At 36.5% G+C, this 20,846-nt stretch overlaps 1 protein-coding gene across 1 annotated transcript in view; it reads left to right on the top strand.

The window, feature by feature from the left end:
* The first annotated feature begins 5,589 nt into the window (after positions 1-5,589).
* The window catches only part of LOC125821597 (uncharacterized), a 47,621-nt gene continuing 32,364 nt past the window's right edge, over positions 5,590-20,846 (top strand). The window contains exons 1-4 of the mRNA XM_049501016.1: positions 5,590-6,021; positions 6,796-7,522; positions 12,368-18,348; positions 19,315-20,792. Coding sequence (XP_049356973.1) covers positions 5,678-6,021; positions 6,796-7,522; positions 12,368-18,348; positions 19,315-20,792 — 8,530 coding nt within the window. The 5' untranslated portion in view covers positions 5,590-5,677. The remainder of the gene's footprint in view (positions 6,022-6,795; positions 7,523-12,367; positions 18,349-19,314; positions 20,793-20,846) is intronic.

The raw sequence follows: 20,846 nt of genomic DNA, 5'->3' as shown, positions 1-20,846 counted from the left end.
AGTAAAGATGAAAGAACATGTTGTTATTCCTTGCATTTATTAAATATTCAGATAAAAAAGGAACTAAGAAACACACAGTAAACACGGTAATTAGGTTCACATAAATCTTATACATTAGCTAATTAATTCAAAAGTTATCTTGAGAGAATTGAACATAGAATTTTATGTAAACTTCTATACAAAAATAACAATAACAAAAAATGGAAAAGAAAAGATAACATATTTCATGCAAACATGTAATCCTAAAACAAAATTAATATTTAAGAGGGAAACATGATTTCAAATCAATACGTATCTCGAACGAGACTCAAATACATTTCTTGACATCCATTATCACAACTAAACCAAATAAAGTTACTATCAAGACATGATTTTTTAAGAAATAAGAACAAAGGTTCATAACAAAGTTGATAAAACAAATAAGCAAAAAAAATGTGTATAACATGAATATATTTGATTTTTACGGAGAAGAGAATCATAAATCAAGTTTTGTACAAAGCTAAAAAATGAAATTCTTTACTTCTTTTTCTTTTTGTGTCTGATCACAATAAGTAGAGGTCTAATGGTTTGAACTACATAACATATAGGCTTAAAGAAAAAAAAAATAATTGAATGATACATAAACCAAAATAAGTTGATTTACTTGCATACTTAATGGTATTTATCCAAGCTAAGAAAATGTTACATTATGAAGGTTCTATAGCAGCAAATACTAAACAAAATAGAGTACTCGGTAAACTAATCCATGAAGAATCATAAAAATATCTGAAAGTCATAACATGCATCCCGATATATAGGTTATAGGAAAAGCGCTCTAAAACAGAACTTAAACCTGATATTTCAACATAAGCAACATACTAAAATGTAGAAGAGAATTATACAACACCTAAACAGTAAAAGAAGCAGAAAACTCCTAAGAAATAACAGGGCTTCAAACAGAGGAAAAAAAAATACTATTACATGTTTTATACACTATAATATGATATTTTCAAATATTACATTTTGCGGAGCAGTAAAGTTGGGTCGTCGATCAAGGATCTACACTCAAACTCCAACGCCTCCAAGCTTGAATAAGCTAAGATTTAAGAGCCTGGACTGAGATCAATAGTGAAAGAGAAGACTTCCTTCTTGAAAAAGAAGAACACTGTTAAGAGTAGATAAGTTGTAGTTTTTTTTGGTGCTTTTCAGCCAGAAACGTCCTTGAAATGACTGAAAGAGTAAGTATTTATAGAGAAATCTAAGATTTCTAAGCCAAGCACTAGCGGGATTCTGAATTTCAAAATTTGAACTTGATCAAACTCAAACGTTGGACTCACTGGATAAGTTTACAGGTAGAATCAGAAAAGAAAAAAAGAGAACTTGGAGAAATTAAGTGAGAGACAGATATTCTTACTAGAAAATGGAGAGGCAAAACTTTGATCTATGGACAAAAGAGCTTGGAACTTTCTGAAAATGATGAAGAAGACAAAAGAGTCGGTATCGTGAGAGAGGCGCGTTAGCTAGACAATCTGGAGAGTTAAGTCATGTTTAGGATTAAGGAGTATTATGGGCCTTAACATTTGGGCAAAAATATGGACCGAAGCGTGCTAGAATAAATAGGCTAGTTAAGAATTTATTGATTTTCCTTTCTTCTTTTAAATTATTTTAGCCTTCTAATTTAATAACTAACATAATATATGTTAAAATATGATAACTAATAATTTATATAATAAAATATGAATATTACAACTTTACGCTAATATAAAATATAAATACAAAATAAGAATTTATAATTTATTAAATAAGTAAGTAATTTGAAAAAAAGGGATGCAACAATTAATTATTTTAAGAAGGTATAAAAATGATAATAGTAATTTCAATAATAAAATATATAATTTTAGTAGATAAATAGTTGCAGTAGTAAAAATAATTGTGAAAAAGAATAATTTGATATGTTATTAAATTAGAAGCTCGAAAATAATGAATTAGAGAAAGGAGGGTCAAAATTAGGTGTCAACACCTGCAACCCAAAATTTATTTTCCTTCTTTTCCAAAATTTGAGGTGTTACAACAAGCTTAGCCAAATTTATAAAACTTGTTATTATGAAAAGTATGTTTTATTAGAAGTGGTTTATGAAAAAAAAAACTTTTGTAGATTAATATTTTGTGTTTGGCTAATCAATTTGATTTTTTTATCCCGTTAATATTAGAGATTTAATTTGTGTTTGGTCAAAAATTTCAAAAATGTTTTTTGACAAAGTTGTGTTTTCAACTTTTGAAAAGAAGCTACAACTCAAAAATAACTATCTCCCCCCTTAAAAGCACAATAAATTTTAAAAAGGCTCGATGAAGCAGAACATAAGTAGGAAGAAATATTAAAGGAACATGACGAAGCGAGTAAATATTAATCTTATTTTTCATGGCTCGCTTTTTTAATCATCCTTTTCTAACCCTCTGAATGAAAATCCTGCATCCGCCTCCACCTAAGCATTGTCAACTAGGATTCCCAGTAAATTATGGATCATTAATTCTGACCCAATTTATAACCTACACTTTTAATATAATCAACTCTAACCCGATTTTCTCTTATTTTACATATCAATTCATCCTACCAAATCAAACCAATTATTTTGTCTTGCCAAATCAAAATTGGGATGTATTGTTGGGAAGTAGGCAACAAACACCGAATCAACATCAATGGCTCCGTTCATTAATAAATCAGTAGCATCGTCAAGGAAAAATCCCTGGCAGCATAAAGAAAGGACTTTAAGAATAATCTAATTCAATAATCTGGTATGAAACTTGAACTAATAGTATGTTACTCACAGTTCGATAATTAAATGAGGTCACATGCCTTCACAATAAAACAGATAGTGCAACTCACAATTCACTCACACTTAATCTAGTTTCTTTCATCTAGTTTGGTTCCTCTACTAATAGACTAAGTAAAGCCGAGTCATTTGAACAACATTAGCAAATAAGTACAACAACTTGTTATAGACATTCATACCATATCAACAACACCTTAACTGCAACAACCAACCATAATAGTTGTTGATCTCCAGTCAAATTTCAAAAAAAAATAAAAATAGGGTTTGATTTGGGAGGATGAATCGATCCGTAAAATGAGAGAAAATAGCGTTAGGGTTGATTATATTAAAAATCGGGTAGGTTATAATTGCGTCAGGATTAATGACCCATAATTTAATGGAAATCTAGTTGGCAATGCTTAGATCAAGGGGTTGGTCCCACGTGGCTTGCCACGTCACTAAAATTTTGGATGCTAACTCTTGAGGTATTTGTGGGCTTTTGGAATAACGACGGAGGCATTTTTGATCCAAAAATGTAACAAAGGGTATATAAATGGTCTATTTCACATAGTTTAGAAAAAAATTTGACCTTTTTTTCCGATCTAAAATTAAGCAGTTTTTATAACAATGCCAAATGTACTCTTAGGGGTCGTTTGGTAGAAAGTATTAAGAGAAATAGTCAATGTATTATGTATGGTATTAATTAGTACTATGTTTGGTAGAATTTTTGGGCCTATGTATAACTAATTCACGGATTAGTTATACACCCTACATGGTATTATAGGATGTATTACTAATACCTTTCATTTGGTGGTATTAGTAATACATTGATTTGATACCATGGATTATCTATGTAAAGACAAAAATATCCCTAAAATCATTTTATTTATTTTCTTGATTTCATAATTTATATTTGTAATAGTAAATTTATTAAAATAAATTGGCCTACAAATTTTATTATTTAGAGAGAGTTGTTTGTTGATAAATAAATGCAACACATATCAATATAATATTTAAAATGTGAGTTGTTTAACATATACTAATTGAAAAGACGAATATATCACCCACATGACATTTGTGATCTTAATTGAATATATTATTTGTTGATTTATATGTGGTTTCTATTTATTTGTATTTTGAACAATTTATAAATTGCATACACTTAAAACTACAACTTGCAATTTTTATGTATAAATGTAGATGATTTATTCGATTTTACAATTGTTTACCGTTTTTTCGGTTTAAAGTAGATGGTCTATCTATTCTAAATTGAAAATTAACGTTTTAAGTGATTAATTTATTAAAATGACAATTATTTACCCTCAAATAATTCAGTGAGAAAATAACAATCATGACAACAAAATTGTTCTTCTCCTAGCTAGTTAGAAGGCCATAGAAAAATAATATTGTCCTGCAATTATCTACCTTTTCCCGATTACATAAAATATAAAATTTCATAATAATTCAAGGGTATAATTTGAAAGAAGTTTTTTGATAGAGTTTTAATCCAAACACAAGATGAGGTGGGAAGCAATGAACCAAACATTTGATAAAAAAATATACCCTGCATTACTAATCCCTGCGTTACTAATTTTTTCTACCAAACGACCCCTTAATCCCTAATTAATAGAAGCTTTGACCTTTATCACCTTTTTTAATTTCAACACTTGATATACACTAGCTGTTCATTTTTGAGTTTCTGGTAAAAAACATTCTTAAACTATACCCCAAACTTAAACTACATCTTTAAAATATCATTCTTAGCAGAAAACATCATTCAAGTATTTAAAAGTGAACAATTTTCGTCCTTCTGTTAGATATCATCAAAAAACTAAGGGATCCTACAAAAATATGAGTAGTTTAAAAAACATTCTTAAACTATACCCCAAACTTAAACTACATCTTTAAAATATTATTCTTAGCAGAAAACATCATTCAAGTATTTAAAAGTGAACAATTTTCGTCCTTCTGTTAGATATCATCAAAAAACTAAGGGATCCTACAAAAATATGAGTAGTTCATGCGACTATTAACAAAGTTTCCTGCATAATTTCATTACTTGCTATAAGAAGTTTCTGAAAAAAATATTAAAAATCTTATACACTATTGCTTACTGAAACAAAAAATGTTTGGAAGGTGTAAGGATACATGATCTGCTCTTTTTCTCATTTAGTAACGGAAAGAAGTTGGAGCTTAATTATCTTTACCTTTTTCATTGCCAATTGTATTTAGATCAATAAATTTTTGGACCAATGTGATATTGAAGTGATCAAAATATCAATTATGTCTCGCATTTGAGTTTCTTTCTACATTATTAGAAGTGGAAGTCTCCAGCAAACGCTGCTTCTAGCATATTCAATTGAGAAGAAACATATTTCAATTAATAATATTTTTAATATGAAATTGCATGAAAAAAAATGAAAAAAAAAAGCTATCAAATTAAAAGATATTGCATAATGCTAAACTCAATTACTGAAAAAGTTCACGATAGTATTTTTGGTGTATCTAAGAATGATAATTACGAAGGGATGACTTGATTTTTGTGAGATTTGTTAGTTTTCTGATAAATTCAAGTAGTAGGATGAAAATTGTACATTTTTAAATACTTGAAGGATGTTTTCTGCTAAGAATAATACTTTAAAAATATAATTTAAATTTGAGATATAGTTTAAGAATGATTTTGGCCAAAAACTTTTCATTTTTATACCCCTTAATTCTAAACTACTAAAATATAAAAATATTACCGTATATTATATTTTTTATATATATAATGTTCCTCTTCTTCAGTCGGTCATTGTTGATTCGCACATCAAATCTACTTGTTGTAATGACTTGACTCACAAGTTGCGGTTGCCTCTGACTTGATCCCTAATAATTATTGCCGGGAAATGGACTCTACATCGCCGGAGTCAATCCTCCTCGAAGATTTCGGTCAGAAAGTAGATCTAACTCGGAGAATCCGAGAGGTTTTGCTGAATTATCCGGAGGGAACTACGGTACTTAAGGAGCTCATTCAAAACGCCGACGATGCCGGAGCTACCAAAGTTTGCCTCTGCCTTGACCGCCGGAATCACGGGACCGAGTCATTGCTCTCTGATAAGCTCGCACAGTGGCAAGGCCCTGCTCTTTTAGCTTACAACGATGCCATTTTCTCTGAAGAGGATTTTGTTAGTATTTCTAGGATTGGTGGCAGTGGCAAGCATGGCCAGGCCTGGAAAACCGGTCGCTTCGGGTAATTTCATATATTCAATCTGTCCTCACTAGTTGGTTTTAATGTGAACTTTGGTAATTTGGTAATTGGATGCGTAATGTGTATACTTGAGTAAATGCCACTTTATCAAATTTGTGCTAAAGTGCTATCTCAAGTATTTTTGATATTAAAATTGCAAAATTCTACTTGAGATTATGAGAGCTTAAACTAGATTACCGGTTTTGGAGTCTGGACTGGTACTAGGCTGATTTTGTAAATTTGTGATTTTGTCTGTGTTTACTGTTGAGTACAAATATTCGGAGGTCACATGGAAGCAATTCAGGGAAGTGTAGAACAACTAAAATTATTAGGAACCTATGCCAGAAAGAAGCTATTGCAGTCAAAATTTTAAGTAGTAGTTATATCCCAATCAAGGAGATGTAAGCTATAATTCTCTGAAGAAGGTGCAGACATATCAACTGCTATAGTATAGAAATTGTTTATTTTTCTTCAAAAGAACCTTTGATATCAATATTACTGTTTTTTTTTCTTTTCTTATAATTGAGGATTTCTGCAATAGTAATTAGTAATTCTGAAGAAGAGTCTTTCCCATTGTTTGATCTGAATTTCGAACATATTAATTCACAATGGGAACTTGGTACTGAATTTAAAATGAAGAAAATTTTGCTCCTTTTGCTTAAAAAGGGAAATAACTGAAAGGTCGAGGGGAAGTTGTACTGTTTTTCCCCTCAATCTTGTTAAGTTCCTGGCAAATGCAATCATCTCATTTCTTTGAATTGGTGTTTTTTCTTTCAGGGTTGGCTTCAACTCGGTGTATCATCTAACTGATTTGCCATCCTTTGTAAGTGGAAAGTATGTTGTACTGTTTGATCCCCAGGGTGTTTATCTTCCAAATGTCTCAGCATCAAATCCTGGAAAACGGATTGAGTATGTTAGTTCTTCAGCCATCTCACTGTACAAAGATCAGTTTTCTCCATATTGTGCTTTTGGTTGTGACATGAGAAGTCCTCTCCATGGAACTTTATTCCGTTTCCCTTTGAGAAATGCAGATCAGGCTGCTAGAAGTAAGCTCTCCAAGCAAGGCTACTTGGAGGATGATATCTCGTCAATGTTAGGACAGCTTTATCAGGAAGGAGTTTTCTCACTACTTTTTCTTAAGAGTGTATTATCAATAGAGATATATGAATGGGATGTTGGTTTGGCCGAGCCACGGAAGACATATTCCTGCTCCGTGAACTCTGACAACAGTGATACCATTTGGCATCGTCAAGCACTTCTGAGACAATTGAAATTGACTGATTCAAATGATTCCTTCGTTGATACCTTTTCATTGGAATTCTTGAGCGAGGCGGTCAATGGGAGTCATCCTCAGAAGAGAACTGATAGGTTTTATATAGTACAAAGATTGTCTTCACCGTCTAGCAGGATAGGTGCTTTTGCGGCAAAAGCATCAAAGGACTTCGATATTCACCTTCTGCCTTGGGCATCGGTTGCTGTTTGCGTATCAGATAATTCATCCAAGGTAATGTAGTTTATCCCTTCCAGTTATTTTACAATTTACAACTCAATCAATCAAGTAAATAGGTGAAGTCATGCTTTACGGATAAGGAGGAATTTCAATATTTGTTGAAGTGTGTGACCATGATAGGAGGGTGTGGAGGTTGAGGATTAGGAAAAAAGGGTAGTAGATAGTCAATTATTAGTCTTGTGTTTTCGTACTCTTAGATTTCTATTTCTATTTGTTGTTCCTTCAGCCTTGCTTATTGTATTTTTGTGTTGTTCTTCATGCTTGTTGTTGTTATAGTCTTTTTCATTTGTTGTTGCTGCATGCTGTTTCCTTTGATTCGGTTATCGTATTATCTGTTGTTATTACTGTTCCCTTCCCTACTTCTATACTTTTTTTTTTTTTTTGATTTGCACCGGGTGTCCGAGTCTCTTTGAGCCCCGACTAATCCCGGGGGTGCACAGGCCCTCGGCAAGGAGTTTCCCGCTACTTCTATACTTTTGTATTTCCTTCCCATACTTGTTTTGATATGTTTCACTTGAGCCAAGGGTCTATCAGAAACAATCTTTCTAGTTTCAAAAGGTAGGGGCAAAGACTACACACACCACCCTCCCTAGACCCACTTGTGAGAAATGTGGGTTAGACCCCGTTTGTGGGCTTACAATGGATATGCTGTTGTTGAAGAAGTGTGAATATTTTATTTAAAAGTTCAAGCGGTTAGAGAGAACACACTTTTTTGCTATTTAATTATATTATGTCTCGACATACTGGCTCACGTGTTGATTTGATTCTTTTTCATTGGCTAAACACATGGAATTTTGTTATTTTCTTGCTTGGGTGGCGGTGAAATTTGGACTAGAACCTCTGCCTACTCTTATGGCATGTTAAAAAACTGGATCTTGGCCTAACTCAACTCCAAAAGTTAGTTTAAGAGGTGAGGGTTGCCCATGCCATATAAAGAGATCACCCATCTCTTAGCCAACCGACGTTGGTCTCTTTTACAACCCCTCGCCTGCCTAGGATTGAACGTATGGAACGTGAACAATATAATATGGGGGGCTCAACATTGAGAAACCAAAAATTGGGATGAGTCTTACTTTGATACCACGCTAAAGTGTATTAGCATAATGCCGTTAGAGGGATCACACATTTTAATTATTTAATTATATTATGGCTCGATAGTTGAAAAGTCTCACATTAGTTGGTCAAGGGATGTGTGGTATTCTCATATGGCTTGAGCAATCTTCACTCTTGATCTAGCTTTTGGTATTGAGTTAGACTCAAGATTCGTGCCTTTAATATGATATTAGAGTAGGCAAAGATTGTAGGTTCAAATCTTACCGCAATCCAGATTCAAAAAGAATCTCCATACCAGCCCATGAAAAAGTATTATGCCAGGACGTGAGAGGCATGTTGAGAATATACTCAAGTAAATAGAAGTGTGCTCTTTCTAACAACCTAAGCTTTTAGATGAGATGGTCACACAATTCAATAATATCATTGAATATTAACTATACAATCAAGATGAATTATTGTATTTGTATCCCACATTTGGTATAGTGTGGATAATTTTAAATACTTATGCTGACCTGGCTAGTAATAAATCTTGTGATAAAAGTGTCTTTAGAAAATGTATTAGATAACATATTTTAAGTTATATAAAATGATTTATATCATAACTTAACAATTAAGTATGACCTGTATTGAACATTACCAGTTTCAAAAAAAAGTATGACTTGTAGACTGTAGTTATCTACATTAACTAAGGCTATGATGCCAAAAAAGAAGTGAGGCTGTGATACAAAAATATTTTCATAAAGAAAAAGCAAGATATCAAATGAAGCAGTTATGAAAAGACAATTGCTAACAAAACGTCTATGGTAGGAAAGAACAAAGGGGAGAAATGAGAAACAACTAAGTGGTAAGTGGCTTTGGAGGTTCGGGGTGGAAGTACATGCTTTGTGAAGGCAGGTGATAACGGATAAATATGGGGTTGCGAAAGGAGGTTGAAGCACCCGGGATATCACCTTGCCTATCATGAAGGGATGGGGCAATTTTTGGGGATATAACTCATCCTAGGTCAGAGACGGAAGGAGAGTTTGTTTTTAGGGACATAATTGGTGTGGGGACGTTTTATTAGAAGATGAATTCCAATGTTTGTATAGATTGTCCTGCCAAAGAGACTTGTCAAGCCAGCAAATTAGGGGGACACAAAGTGAAGAGATTTTTTGGAATTGAGATCTAGAAGGGAATTTCAAGATTGGGAAGTAAACTGAGTTTCAAAGATTGTTACCCTTACTTCATAGGCAAGTCAATCTAGTTGATAATCCCGATTCTTGTTGTTGGGGATTGGAAAATAATGGAGCTTTCTCAAAATATAATGGACTGTTCTCTCTGAAGTCCTTTTATGAGAAGTTTTTGGTTAGGGGGGAGTTGAATTTTCCTTGTAATGCAATATGGATTCCAAGGGTGCCAAGAAAGGTGTGCCCTTTTCACTTGGCTAGATTCTAGAGGGGAATTTTGACAACGGAATTTTAGAAAACGGAAGGTTGTATGTGTCAGTTGGTGTTACATGTGTAAAGAGACGGGCAAGGACGTGGATAATCTTCTTCTACTTTGCGGGACAACTTGAGATCATGGTAGGATATGTTTAAGGTGGTTTGATACTTTATGGGCAATACCGAAATCTTTGAAAGATTTGATGTTAAGTTGGGGTGCTGGCTAATCAAGAACTCACATGTTCAGAAAATGCATGTTGTGGAGATGAAGAAATTGAGATGGATATGTGGGCATACTAGGATCTACAAAATTAGGAATGAGGTTATTCAGGAGAAGATGAGAGTGACCCTTGTGGTGAACAAGATGAGGGAAGCGAGACTGAGATGGTTTGGATATGTGAAGAGGAGGTGCACTGACGCCCCAGAGAAAAGGTACGAGAGGCTAGTTGTAGAGGGTTATCAAAAGAGGTGTAGAGGTATAGACCAAAAAAAGTATTGTGGAGAGGTAATTAGATGATATGGCGCAACTTCATATTACCGAGGATATGACCCTATATAGAAAGAAGTGGAGGTTGCATATTAGGGTAGGAGGTTAATAGGGGTAGAGTGTTGTCTTTCCTTGGTTCCTTTCTTATATACGTTACACTACTTTTCATATTTACTGATATGCTTTCTTCATTGTTTTCTTCCTCTTTTACTTGAGCTTGATGCACTTGAGCTTAGGATCTTTCAGAGACAGCCTCTCTAGGTAGTGGTAGGGTTTGTGTACACCCTACCCTCCCCAGACTCCACTTAGTGGGATATTTTTGTGAAACTAGTGGGATTTCACTGGGTATGTTGTTGTTGTTGATGTTAAGTTGGAAGAGTGGGAGAAGGAGAACAAGACGAAGGGCTTGGAACGTGGTTCCACTTGTTTTGATGTAGGTAGTTGGGAGAGAGAAATAAGAGCTTTTGAAGGTGTAGAGTCAAGTTTCTCTCAGTTGAGGAGTAGTGTCCGTTCCCTTATTTTTTTTTGGTGTAAACAGAAAGTTCCTTGTTGTATAGATGATTTGGATGGAGTTTGTGGAGAATCATATCATGTAGATTCTTTACCTGTTGGTATACCGCTTGTATATACGATTTGGCCATGTATATGAATGAAACACATTTACTTGATCAACAAAATGAAATAAAAAATCACCCCATTAGTACATCTCCTGTATGTAAAATTCATAACATTTAGAGGAGGTTACTTGCCCTCCTTGATCCAATTCTCTCCTCAAAATCCACATCAAACTATTGACTATGTTTTAGATTCCTGCATTATTACGATGTACTAAATTCAATTCAATTCGCCATCGGAAGTTTTGAATGGTATGCACAACGTTATTTGTGTTATTTCGTGAAGTGGTTGGAACAATTTGGGATACGTTAAAGGGCCTTGTGCCATGTAAAAATGAAATAGTTGTGCCATGTAAAAATGAAATAGAGGCACATAACAGTTTGGGATAAGGTTAAGTGTCATTGCAAATGAAGTAGAGGAAGTACTTGGTGGAATTTCTTCTTACTTCTGCCAGTACTCAGACCAGACCTTTGTTACTCTTGTGGTTGGACAACACAATAGGCCGTCTCCCAATAAATCTCTCCTATTTCTCTAATACCCACCAACCCCCAACCCCCTTGTGCTTGTTAATGAACAAAACAGATTGAGAGAAAAAAGGAAAACAAATGCGGATTATCTAATTTGCCTATCCCTTCTTTTCATTTTGGTAATACATTTTTGTGGGATATGCTTCAGGCGCCTATAATTGATGTGTCATATGTTTGAAATTGCTCATGTTATGGTATCCTGTGGGTTCGTGACACCACTGATTGTCTCTTGTGCTTAACATTGGGCTTGTAACCTAAATTGTTGGTGCTACTAAAGTACTTAGGCATCAGTGCTTATTGGTATGGGTTTAGTCCTCGTTGGTGTTTAATATGTGTCATCTTCTCTGTTTTTAAGGTAGAACAGCCGAAAGTTATCCCATCTAATTGATTGAGGATGGGAATCACATTGATGAACCAACTTATACATATAAGTATGTTAGGAATTAGCTGTTCCCTTTTTTTCTACTTGTTGGCTTCTTTTATATAACCAGATTTTACGAGTCGTATATACCTGTTGAATATCACTTGAAATAAATAACTTTACCACGTCTCACTTGAAATTCATGTGTTGGCTTCAGAAGTTAAGGGGACTCTGGACTTCTGTGCTTCCTTTCTGACCCCCCTCCCCTCCTTCTTCCATCAAGAATTATTTAATTGAAAGGAGGGCTTCTCTATTAGTTAGTTTCAGTGCTTACTCATCTGATATATCTGTCATTGTTTATTTTTCATTTTTCAGGATGATGTACTTAAGCAAGGTCAGGCTTTCTGTTTCTTGCCTTTACCTGTCAAAACTGGATTAAGTGCACAAATTAATGGATTCTTTGAGGTTTCCTCAAATCGTCGAGGCATTTGGTATGGATCTGATATGGACAGATCTGGAAGAATTCGTTCGCTCTGGAATAGGCTTCTCTTAGAAGATGTTGTAGCTCCTAGTTATGCTCAATTACTGCTGGGTGTGCAACAGATGCTCGGTCCTACTGAGACTTACTATTCTTTATGGCCGACTGGTTCATTTGAAGAGCCATGGAATATTTTAGTTGAACAGATCTACCAGAACATCATTGATTTCCCTGTTTTCTATTCCAATGTCAACGGTGGAAACTGGGTTTCAGCAAGAGAAGCTTTTCTTCATGATAGCAAGTTGTCAAAAAGCAAAGAGCTTGATGATGCACTCGTCCAGCTAGGCATGCCTGTTGTTTGTTTGCCAAATGGATTATTTAATATGCTTGTGACTTGTGTTACTGGTATTAAATGGAAAATAGTTACACCGGATTCAGTTCGTCATTATCTTAGGGAAAGCAAGTTTGCTAGTGCAATAGACAGATCTTACAGGCATATGCTGTTGGAGTATTGCCTTGAGGACCTTGTTGATACAGATGTTGGCATTCATACATTTGGTTTGCCTTTACTTCCTTTAGCAAATGGGGACTTTGGTTTGATGTCTGGACCAACAAATGGAATCTCTTATTTTATATGCAGCGATTTGGAATACACACTTCTTCATAACCTTTCTGATAGAGTAATCGACAGGAAAATCCCTTGCAATTTATTGGACCGACTGACAGCTGTTGCGAAGGCATCTGGTGCCAACCTTTGTTTTTTCAGTGTTCCCAAGCTCCTTCAAGTAATGCCCAAATTTTTCCCTGCTGAATGGAAATATAAAACTAAAGTTCTTTGGGACCCTGGGTCATGTTCTACTCCAACAGTGTCATGGTTTGCGCTCTTCTGGCGTTATCTCAGAGATAAATGTGCAGAGTTAAGTTTCTTTGGTGATTGGCCTATCTTACCATCGACTTCGGGGCATTTGTATAGACCGTCTAGGCACTTAAAATTGCTGAATGCAGAAAACTTGTCTGATAAAATGCAACATGTTCTGATTCACATAGGATGCAAGATACTAGATCGCTGTCATGATATTCAACATCCAGACTTACCTAATTATGTCTGTGATGCTGATGGTGGTGGTGTTCTGCAGTCTATCTTTGATGTTGTCTCTTCTAGTGAGAGAACGGAAGATTTTCTTGAACATCTGGTAGTGGAAGAAAGAGATGAGCTTCGTGGATTTCTTCTGGACCCGAGGTGGTATATTGGCAATTGTATGGATGTGTCCAACTTATGCAAATGCAAAAGGTTGCCTGTTTATCGAGTTTATGGTGTAGAGCACTCTGAAAGTGTTAAGTTCTCTGATTTAGTAAACCCTCAAAAATACTTGCCACCTTCGGATTGTTCTGCATCTCTCCTTTCTGCTGAGTTCATTATTAGTTCTTCAAATACTGAAGAAGAGGTGCTAAATAGATATCTTGGTATTGAACGAATGAGAAAGGCTGACTTTTACAAGAAGCACGTCTTAAATAGGGTCAATTTGCTGGACCCTGACCTTCGTGACAACATCATGATTATGATTTTGAGAGAGCTACCTCATCTTTGTGTTGAGGATGCACATTTTAAAGAAAATCTGAGAAACTTGGACTTCATCCCTACGTCTAATGGCTCCATGAGAAGTCCTTCGGTGATGTATGATCCTAGAAATGAGGAATTATATGCTTTATTGGAAGATTGTGATAGTTTTCCTTATGGTGCTTTCCAGGAATTTGGTATTTTAGACATATTACAAGGTTTGGGTCTCAGGACAACTGTGTCCACTGAGACAGTGATACAAAGTGCTCGAAGGGTGGAAAAATTGATGCATACCGATCCAGAAACTGCCCATTCTAGAGGTGAAGTGCTTCTTTCATATTTGGAAGTGAATGCATCAAAGTGGTTACCTGATCCAACCAAGGATGATCATGGAACCATGAATAGAATGTTCTCAAGAGCTACAAATGCATTTAAACCTCGTCATGTTAAATCTGACTTAGAGAAGTTCTGGAGTGATCTTCGGTTAGTATGCTGGTGCCCGGTTCTTGTTTCTTCGCCGTATCAATCTTTACCATGGCCTGCTGTCTCATCCGTGGTTGCTCCTCCTAAACTTGTGAGATTATACTCTGACTTGTGGCTGGTCTCTGCAAGCATGCGCATACTGGATGGAGAATGTTCTTATTCAGCTTTATCTAATCAATTAGGTTGGTCTTCTCCACCTGCAGGAAGTGTAATTGCTGCACAGCTTCTTGAGCTTGGGAAAAATAGTGAAATTGTTACTGATCCAATGCTAAGGAAGGAATTAGCCTTAGCAATGCCAAGGATATATTCTATATTGATGAACATGCTTGCTTCAGATGAAATTGACATTGTCAAAGCTGTTTTAGAGGGCTGTCGCTGGATTTGGGTTGGAGATGGATTTGCAACTACTGATGAGGTTGTCCTCAATGGTCCTCTACACTTGGCTCCTTATATGCGTGTTATACCTGTGGATTTGGCAGTTTTCAAAGAACTATTTGTGGAGCTGGGCATCCGAGAGTTCTTGTGTCCTAATGATTATGCTAATATATTAAGTCGAATGGCAATAAAGAAAGGTTCCCTTCCTTTGGATACTCAGGAAATCAGGGCTGCTATATTAATTGCACAACATCTTTCTGAAGTTCAGTTTTCTGAAGATCCAGTTAAGATCTACCTACCTGATGTGTCATGTAGATTGCTTTTTGCTACGGATTTGGTGTTCAATGATGCTCCCTGGTTGCTTGATTCAGAAGATCCCAGTTCCTCATTCGGTAGTTCATCTAATATGGCTTTTAATGCAAGTCAAACTGTCCATAGATTTGTGCATGGGAACATTTCTAATGATGTCGCTGAGAAACTTGGAGTACGCTCTCTTCGAAGGATGTTGCTTGCAGAAAGTTCTGATTCCATGAACCTGAGCTTGTCTGGTGCTGCTGAAGCATTTGGGCAGCATGAGGCATTAACAACCAGGCTTAAACATATACTTGAAATGTATGCAGATGGACCTGGGACTCTGTTTGAGCTGGTACAAAATGCAGAGGATGCTAATGCTTCTAAGGTGATTTTTTTATTGGATAAAACTCAATATGGGACTTCATCTGTTCTCTCTCCTGAAATGGCGGATTGGCAGGGACCTGCTTTGTACTGTTTCAACGACTCTGTTTTTACTCCCCAAGATTTGTATGCAATCTCTCGTATAGGTCAAGAGACCAAACTAGAGAAACCATTTGCCATTGGAAGATTTGGGCTGGGCTTTAATTGTGTTTATCACTTCACGGATATTCCAACTTTTGTTTCGGGAGAAAATATTGTTATGTTTGACCCACATGCCTGCAATTTACCTGGTATATCTCCTTCGCATCCTGGACTACGGATCAAATTCGCTGGGAGAAGAATATTAGAACAGTTTCCTGATCAATTTTCTCCATTTCTGCATTTTGGGTGTGATCTACAACATTCTTTCCCAGGTACCCTCTTCCGTTTCCCCCTTAGGAGTACAAATGTTGCTTCTAGAAGCCAAATAAAGAAAGAAGGGTACACACCTGATGATGTCCTAGCTCTATTTCATTCCTTTTCAGAGGTTGTCTCTGAGACGTTGCTTTTCCTGCGGAATGTGAAAAGTATTTCGATTTTTGTCAAAGAAGGTGCTAACAGTGAAATGCAAGTGCTACATTGTGTTGACAAGCAAAATGTAGGTGATCCCGAGGATGAAAGTAATCCAAATCATCAGGTCTTCAGTCTTATGTATGGGAAGCAGCATGACAAAACTAATAAAGTTCAGTTCCTTAACCAATTATGTAAGTCTGTGAATATAGACTTGCCATGGAAGTGTCATAAGATTATGTTGTCTGAGAAGAGCACTTCTGGTGGTCGTGCACATTTGTGGTTAACTAGTGAGTGCTTAGGATTCATTCGAGGTAAGAATAACCATGACAACCTTGATAATAAGTACCACAAAGCCATTCCTTGGGCATGTGTTGCTACTTGTTTACACACAATGAAAATTGAAAGCGATTTGGATGATGGTTTTGAGAAATCTGATCTCATTGCTCCTAAATTGCTAGACTTCCCAGTGGCATCGGCTGGTTCTATTGAGAATTTTGAGGGTCGTGCCTTCTGTTTTTTGCCCCTGCCAGTGATTACTGGGCTTCCTGTGCATGTCAATGCATATTTTGAGTTATCATCTAACCGAAGAGATATATGGTTTGGTAATGACATGGCAGGGGGTGGGAAGAAACGCTCTGAGTGGAATATGTACCTACTTGAAGATGTTGTTGCTCCAGCTTATGGTTATTTACTTGAGAAAGTTGCTTCAGAAATTGGCCCATGTGATTCATTCTTCTCCTTTTGGCCAATCAAGATGGGATATGAACCATGGGCGTCAGTGGTGCGGAAACTCTATAACTTCATCTCAGATTCCGGTCTTAGAGTATTGTATACAAAAGCTAGAGGTGGACAATGGATCTCAACGAAGCAAGCAATTTTTCCAGATTTCGCTTTTGACAAGGCACGGGAACTTGTGGATGCATTATCAGATGCTGGTTTGCCATTGGCAACCATCCCTGAGGCTCTTGTCGAAAAATTTAAGGAGATATGCCCGGGAGTGCATTTTCTTACACCTCAACTGCTCCGTACTCTTTTAATTAGGAGGAGTCGTGAATTTAGAGATAGAAATGCTATGATCTTAACCCTAGAATACTGCTTGCTTGATCTAAGAACTCCAGTTCAATCTAGCACTTACTTTGGCTTATCCTTGATACCTCTTTCCAATGGTTTATTTACAAAGTTTCAGAAGAGGGGGGAGGGTGATCGAATTTATATTGTTCAAGGTGACGGATATGGTCTTCTTAAGGATTCTCTTCCCCACCAACTTGTAGATGCTGGGATCTCTGCTTTTCTCTATGACAAGTTATGGGAAGTAGCCCAAAGTGAAGATTTTAACATTACTTTCTTGACTTGCCCTTTGCTTGAGAGACTTTTTGTGCAATTACTCCCAGCAGACTGGCAGCTGGCTAAACAGGTGAATTGGGTCCCTGGTTGTCAAGGACATCCTGACTTGGAATGGATGAGACTGCTGTGGAGCTATCTCAAGTCTTCTTGTGATGATCTCTCTTTGTTTTCGAAGTGGCCTATTTTGCCTGTTTTAAACAATTGTCTCCTGCAGCTAGTGGAAAATTCCAATGTGATCAAAGATGGTGGATGGAGTGAAAATATGTCATCACTTCTGCTGCGTGTTGGATGCCTGATATTGACGCGCGACCTCCCAATAGACCATCCCCAATTAATGCGTTATGTCCAGCCTCCCACGGCAAGTGGTATATTAAATGCATTGTTGGCAGCCGCTGTGAAGATAGAAAAGATTGAGGGACTCTTTAGTAATGCATTGGAGGGAGAAATGCATGAGCTTAGGAGCTATATTCTCCAGTCCAAGTGGTTCTGTGAAGATTCTCTGAATAGCAGTCAGATGGTTATCATCAAAGAGATTCCTATGTTTGAATCATTCAAGAGCAGAAAAATGGTATCTTTGAGTAGGCCAGCTAAATGGCTAAAACCAAATGGTGTACATGAAGATCTATTGAATGATGATTTCTTGAGAATCGAATCAGAGAAGGAAAGGATCATTTTGAATAAATACTTAGAAGTTGCAGAACCTACAAAGGCGGACTTCATCAAACATTATGTAATCACTCACATGCCTGAGTTTATTTCTCAAGATGGATTACTCTCATCCATCTTACAAGATATCAAATATTTGATGGAAGAGGATGACTCCTTCAAAGAAGCAATCTCCAAAGCTTCTTTTGTTTTAACTTGTGATGGTTCCTGGAAAGAGCCTATCAGGTGTGTTTATTTATCCATTCACTAAACTAGCTTATGTCATGCGTGAATGACTTAATCCTTGATGATCTCAAATAGTTGTTTTTTTCACTCAGTCAAATTAGTTCTGGTTAGAAGTTATGCATAAGTATAATGCTACCAATTGTAAAACAATGTAAAAGATGAAGTTATCGGTATATTTTTTCTAATGGGTCACCAAATGATGCAGGAAGTACACTATGGGTAAAACATTTATTTCCCCGGGCTAGGTTGTAGATCATATTTCACAAATATAAACTGAATGAGGAGTCATTTTCTTATGAGAAGTGTGAAGAAGTCCCAGATCAATGGTTAATGAGATGGGAGGTCTACTTATATGGTCTTGGGCAATCCTCTTCTCTTGAGCTAAGCTTTTGGAGTTTAGTTAGACCCAAGATCCATTTTTTTAAAATGTTGTTCATGCACCAGATCTGAAGCCCCGGGCATGAGGGAGGGTGTGAAGGAGTCCCACAATGGTGGTTACTGGGAGGGTGGTCTCCTATATGGTCCTGGACATTTCTCCCCCATGAGCTAGCTTTTGAGTTTGAGTTGGGCCCAAGATCCATTTCTTTACCAGAAGTGATAATCGGTAGCAGTATTGAAGTTTATTTAATATAAAATTATTGATACATGCTCAGTCCTTTTTGGTTTTGCTACATCAGTTTTTCTTTTTCAAAATCAACATGCTAAAAAACGTAGCTCTAGTAAAATCAGCGTAAGCTTGACATTTTCAGGGCCAACACACAGTCTTTCTCCTATTCGACCTTTACTTCAAAGTTTTAACCGTATATATTTTGTATGATGTATCTATGTGATCTACATACAATACACATTCATGTGTGTATGTGTGCACATATATATATATATATATATATATATATATATTTATCTATAACATGTGGAGTATGTTCTTACATGTATGATTGTGGAATCTCTGTATTGTTTCTGTAGGCTTTATGATCCTCGTATCCCAGAACTGAAAATGTTGTTGCATGGAGGTGCCTTCTTTCCATGTGAAAAGTTCTCTAGTCCGGAGTTTCTTGAGATTCTGGTTGACCTTGGGCTTCGGCAATCTTTAAGCTTTACTGGTTTGCTTGATTGTGCCACATCTGTGGCATTGTTGCATAATTCCGAAGAGTTAGAAGCGGTGAAAAATGGTAGCAGGTTGCTTCACTTGTTGGACACTGTGGTGTCAAAGCTCTCAGCACTGGACAGGGACTCCAGTACTGGATATGAAACTTCTGAGGGGTCATGTCTTAATGTTTGCATTGAAGGAGCTGTTGATGTTACTGACAACCTGTCAGGAATTATTTCATTTCTCAGCAACTGGATTGATGATATGACTGGAGAAGAATTTTGGTCAGCACTGAGATCCATCAGTTGGTGTCCTGTACTAGTAGAACCGCCTATCAGAGGATTGCCGTGGTTAGCCTCAGGTAGAAAAATTGCAATGCCAATTAATGTTCGGCCCAAGTCACAGATGTGGATGGTTTCATCTAAGATGCATATCCTGGATGGTGAATGTTCCGAGCATCTGCAACATAAACTTGGTTGGATGGATCGCGCAAGTATAGAGACTCTGTCTGAACAATTGCTTGGACTACCTAAATTCTATGTGGAGGAAAATGAAAGCTCAGATGTAGCACCTAATCTGGATTCAGTTTTGCAGAAGCAGGTGCTCTTAATTTATTTGCAGTTGCAAGAATTTATTGGTATGAACGACTTCGAGATTCTCAAGTCTACCTTAGATGGTGCTCGGTGGGTTTGGATAGGAGATGATTTTGTTTCTCCTGCTGTACTTGCTTTTGACTCTCCTGTGAAATTCAGCCCCTACTTGTATGTTGTACCGTCTGAGTTAACAGAATTCAGAGATTTGCTTGTGGAGTTGGGCGTTAGACTCAGTTTTGATGTTTTTGATTACTTCCATGTTTTACAAAGGTTGCAAAATGATGTGAAAGGATTCCCCCTTTCTGCCGATCAACTGAGTTTTGTCAATCATGTGCTAGAAGCAATTGCAGATTGCAACATGGATAGCTTAATGTTTGAGTCTTCTAGTACTCCTTTATTACTTCCTGATTCTTCTGGAGTTCTTATGAGTGCTGGGAATCTTGTTTATAACGATGCTCCTTGGATGGAGAGCAATACCGTTGGTGGAAAGCGTCTTGTTCATCCATCTATAAGCCAGAATCTTGCGGACAGATTGGGTATTCAATCACTTCGAAGTGTGTCATTAGTCAGTGAAGAGATGACAAAAGACTTACCGTGCATGGATTACACAAAAATATGTGAACTTTTGGAGTTGTATGGAAAAACTGATTTCCTTTTGTACGACTTACTTGAGTTGGCAGACTGCTGCAAAGCAAAAAAGCTTCATCTGATTTTCGACAGAAGGGAACATCGGTGTCAGTCCCTTCTGCAGCATAATCTAGGTAATGTAGTTTTCTGAACCTCCTACTGATTGGTTATTTCTCTGACAGTCTTAA

This window comes from Solanum verrucosum, unplaced genomic scaffold (assembly GCF_900185275.1).
Source record: "Solanum verrucosum unplaced genomic scaffold, falcon-dt-bn FXZP01000126.1, whole genome shotgun sequence".
NCBI lineage: Eukaryota > Viridiplantae > Streptophyta > Magnoliopsida > Solanales > Solanaceae > Solanum > Solanum verrucosum.
Note: the sequence above shows the minus strand (reverse complement) of the source record. Positions and strands in the feature narration are given on the sequence as shown.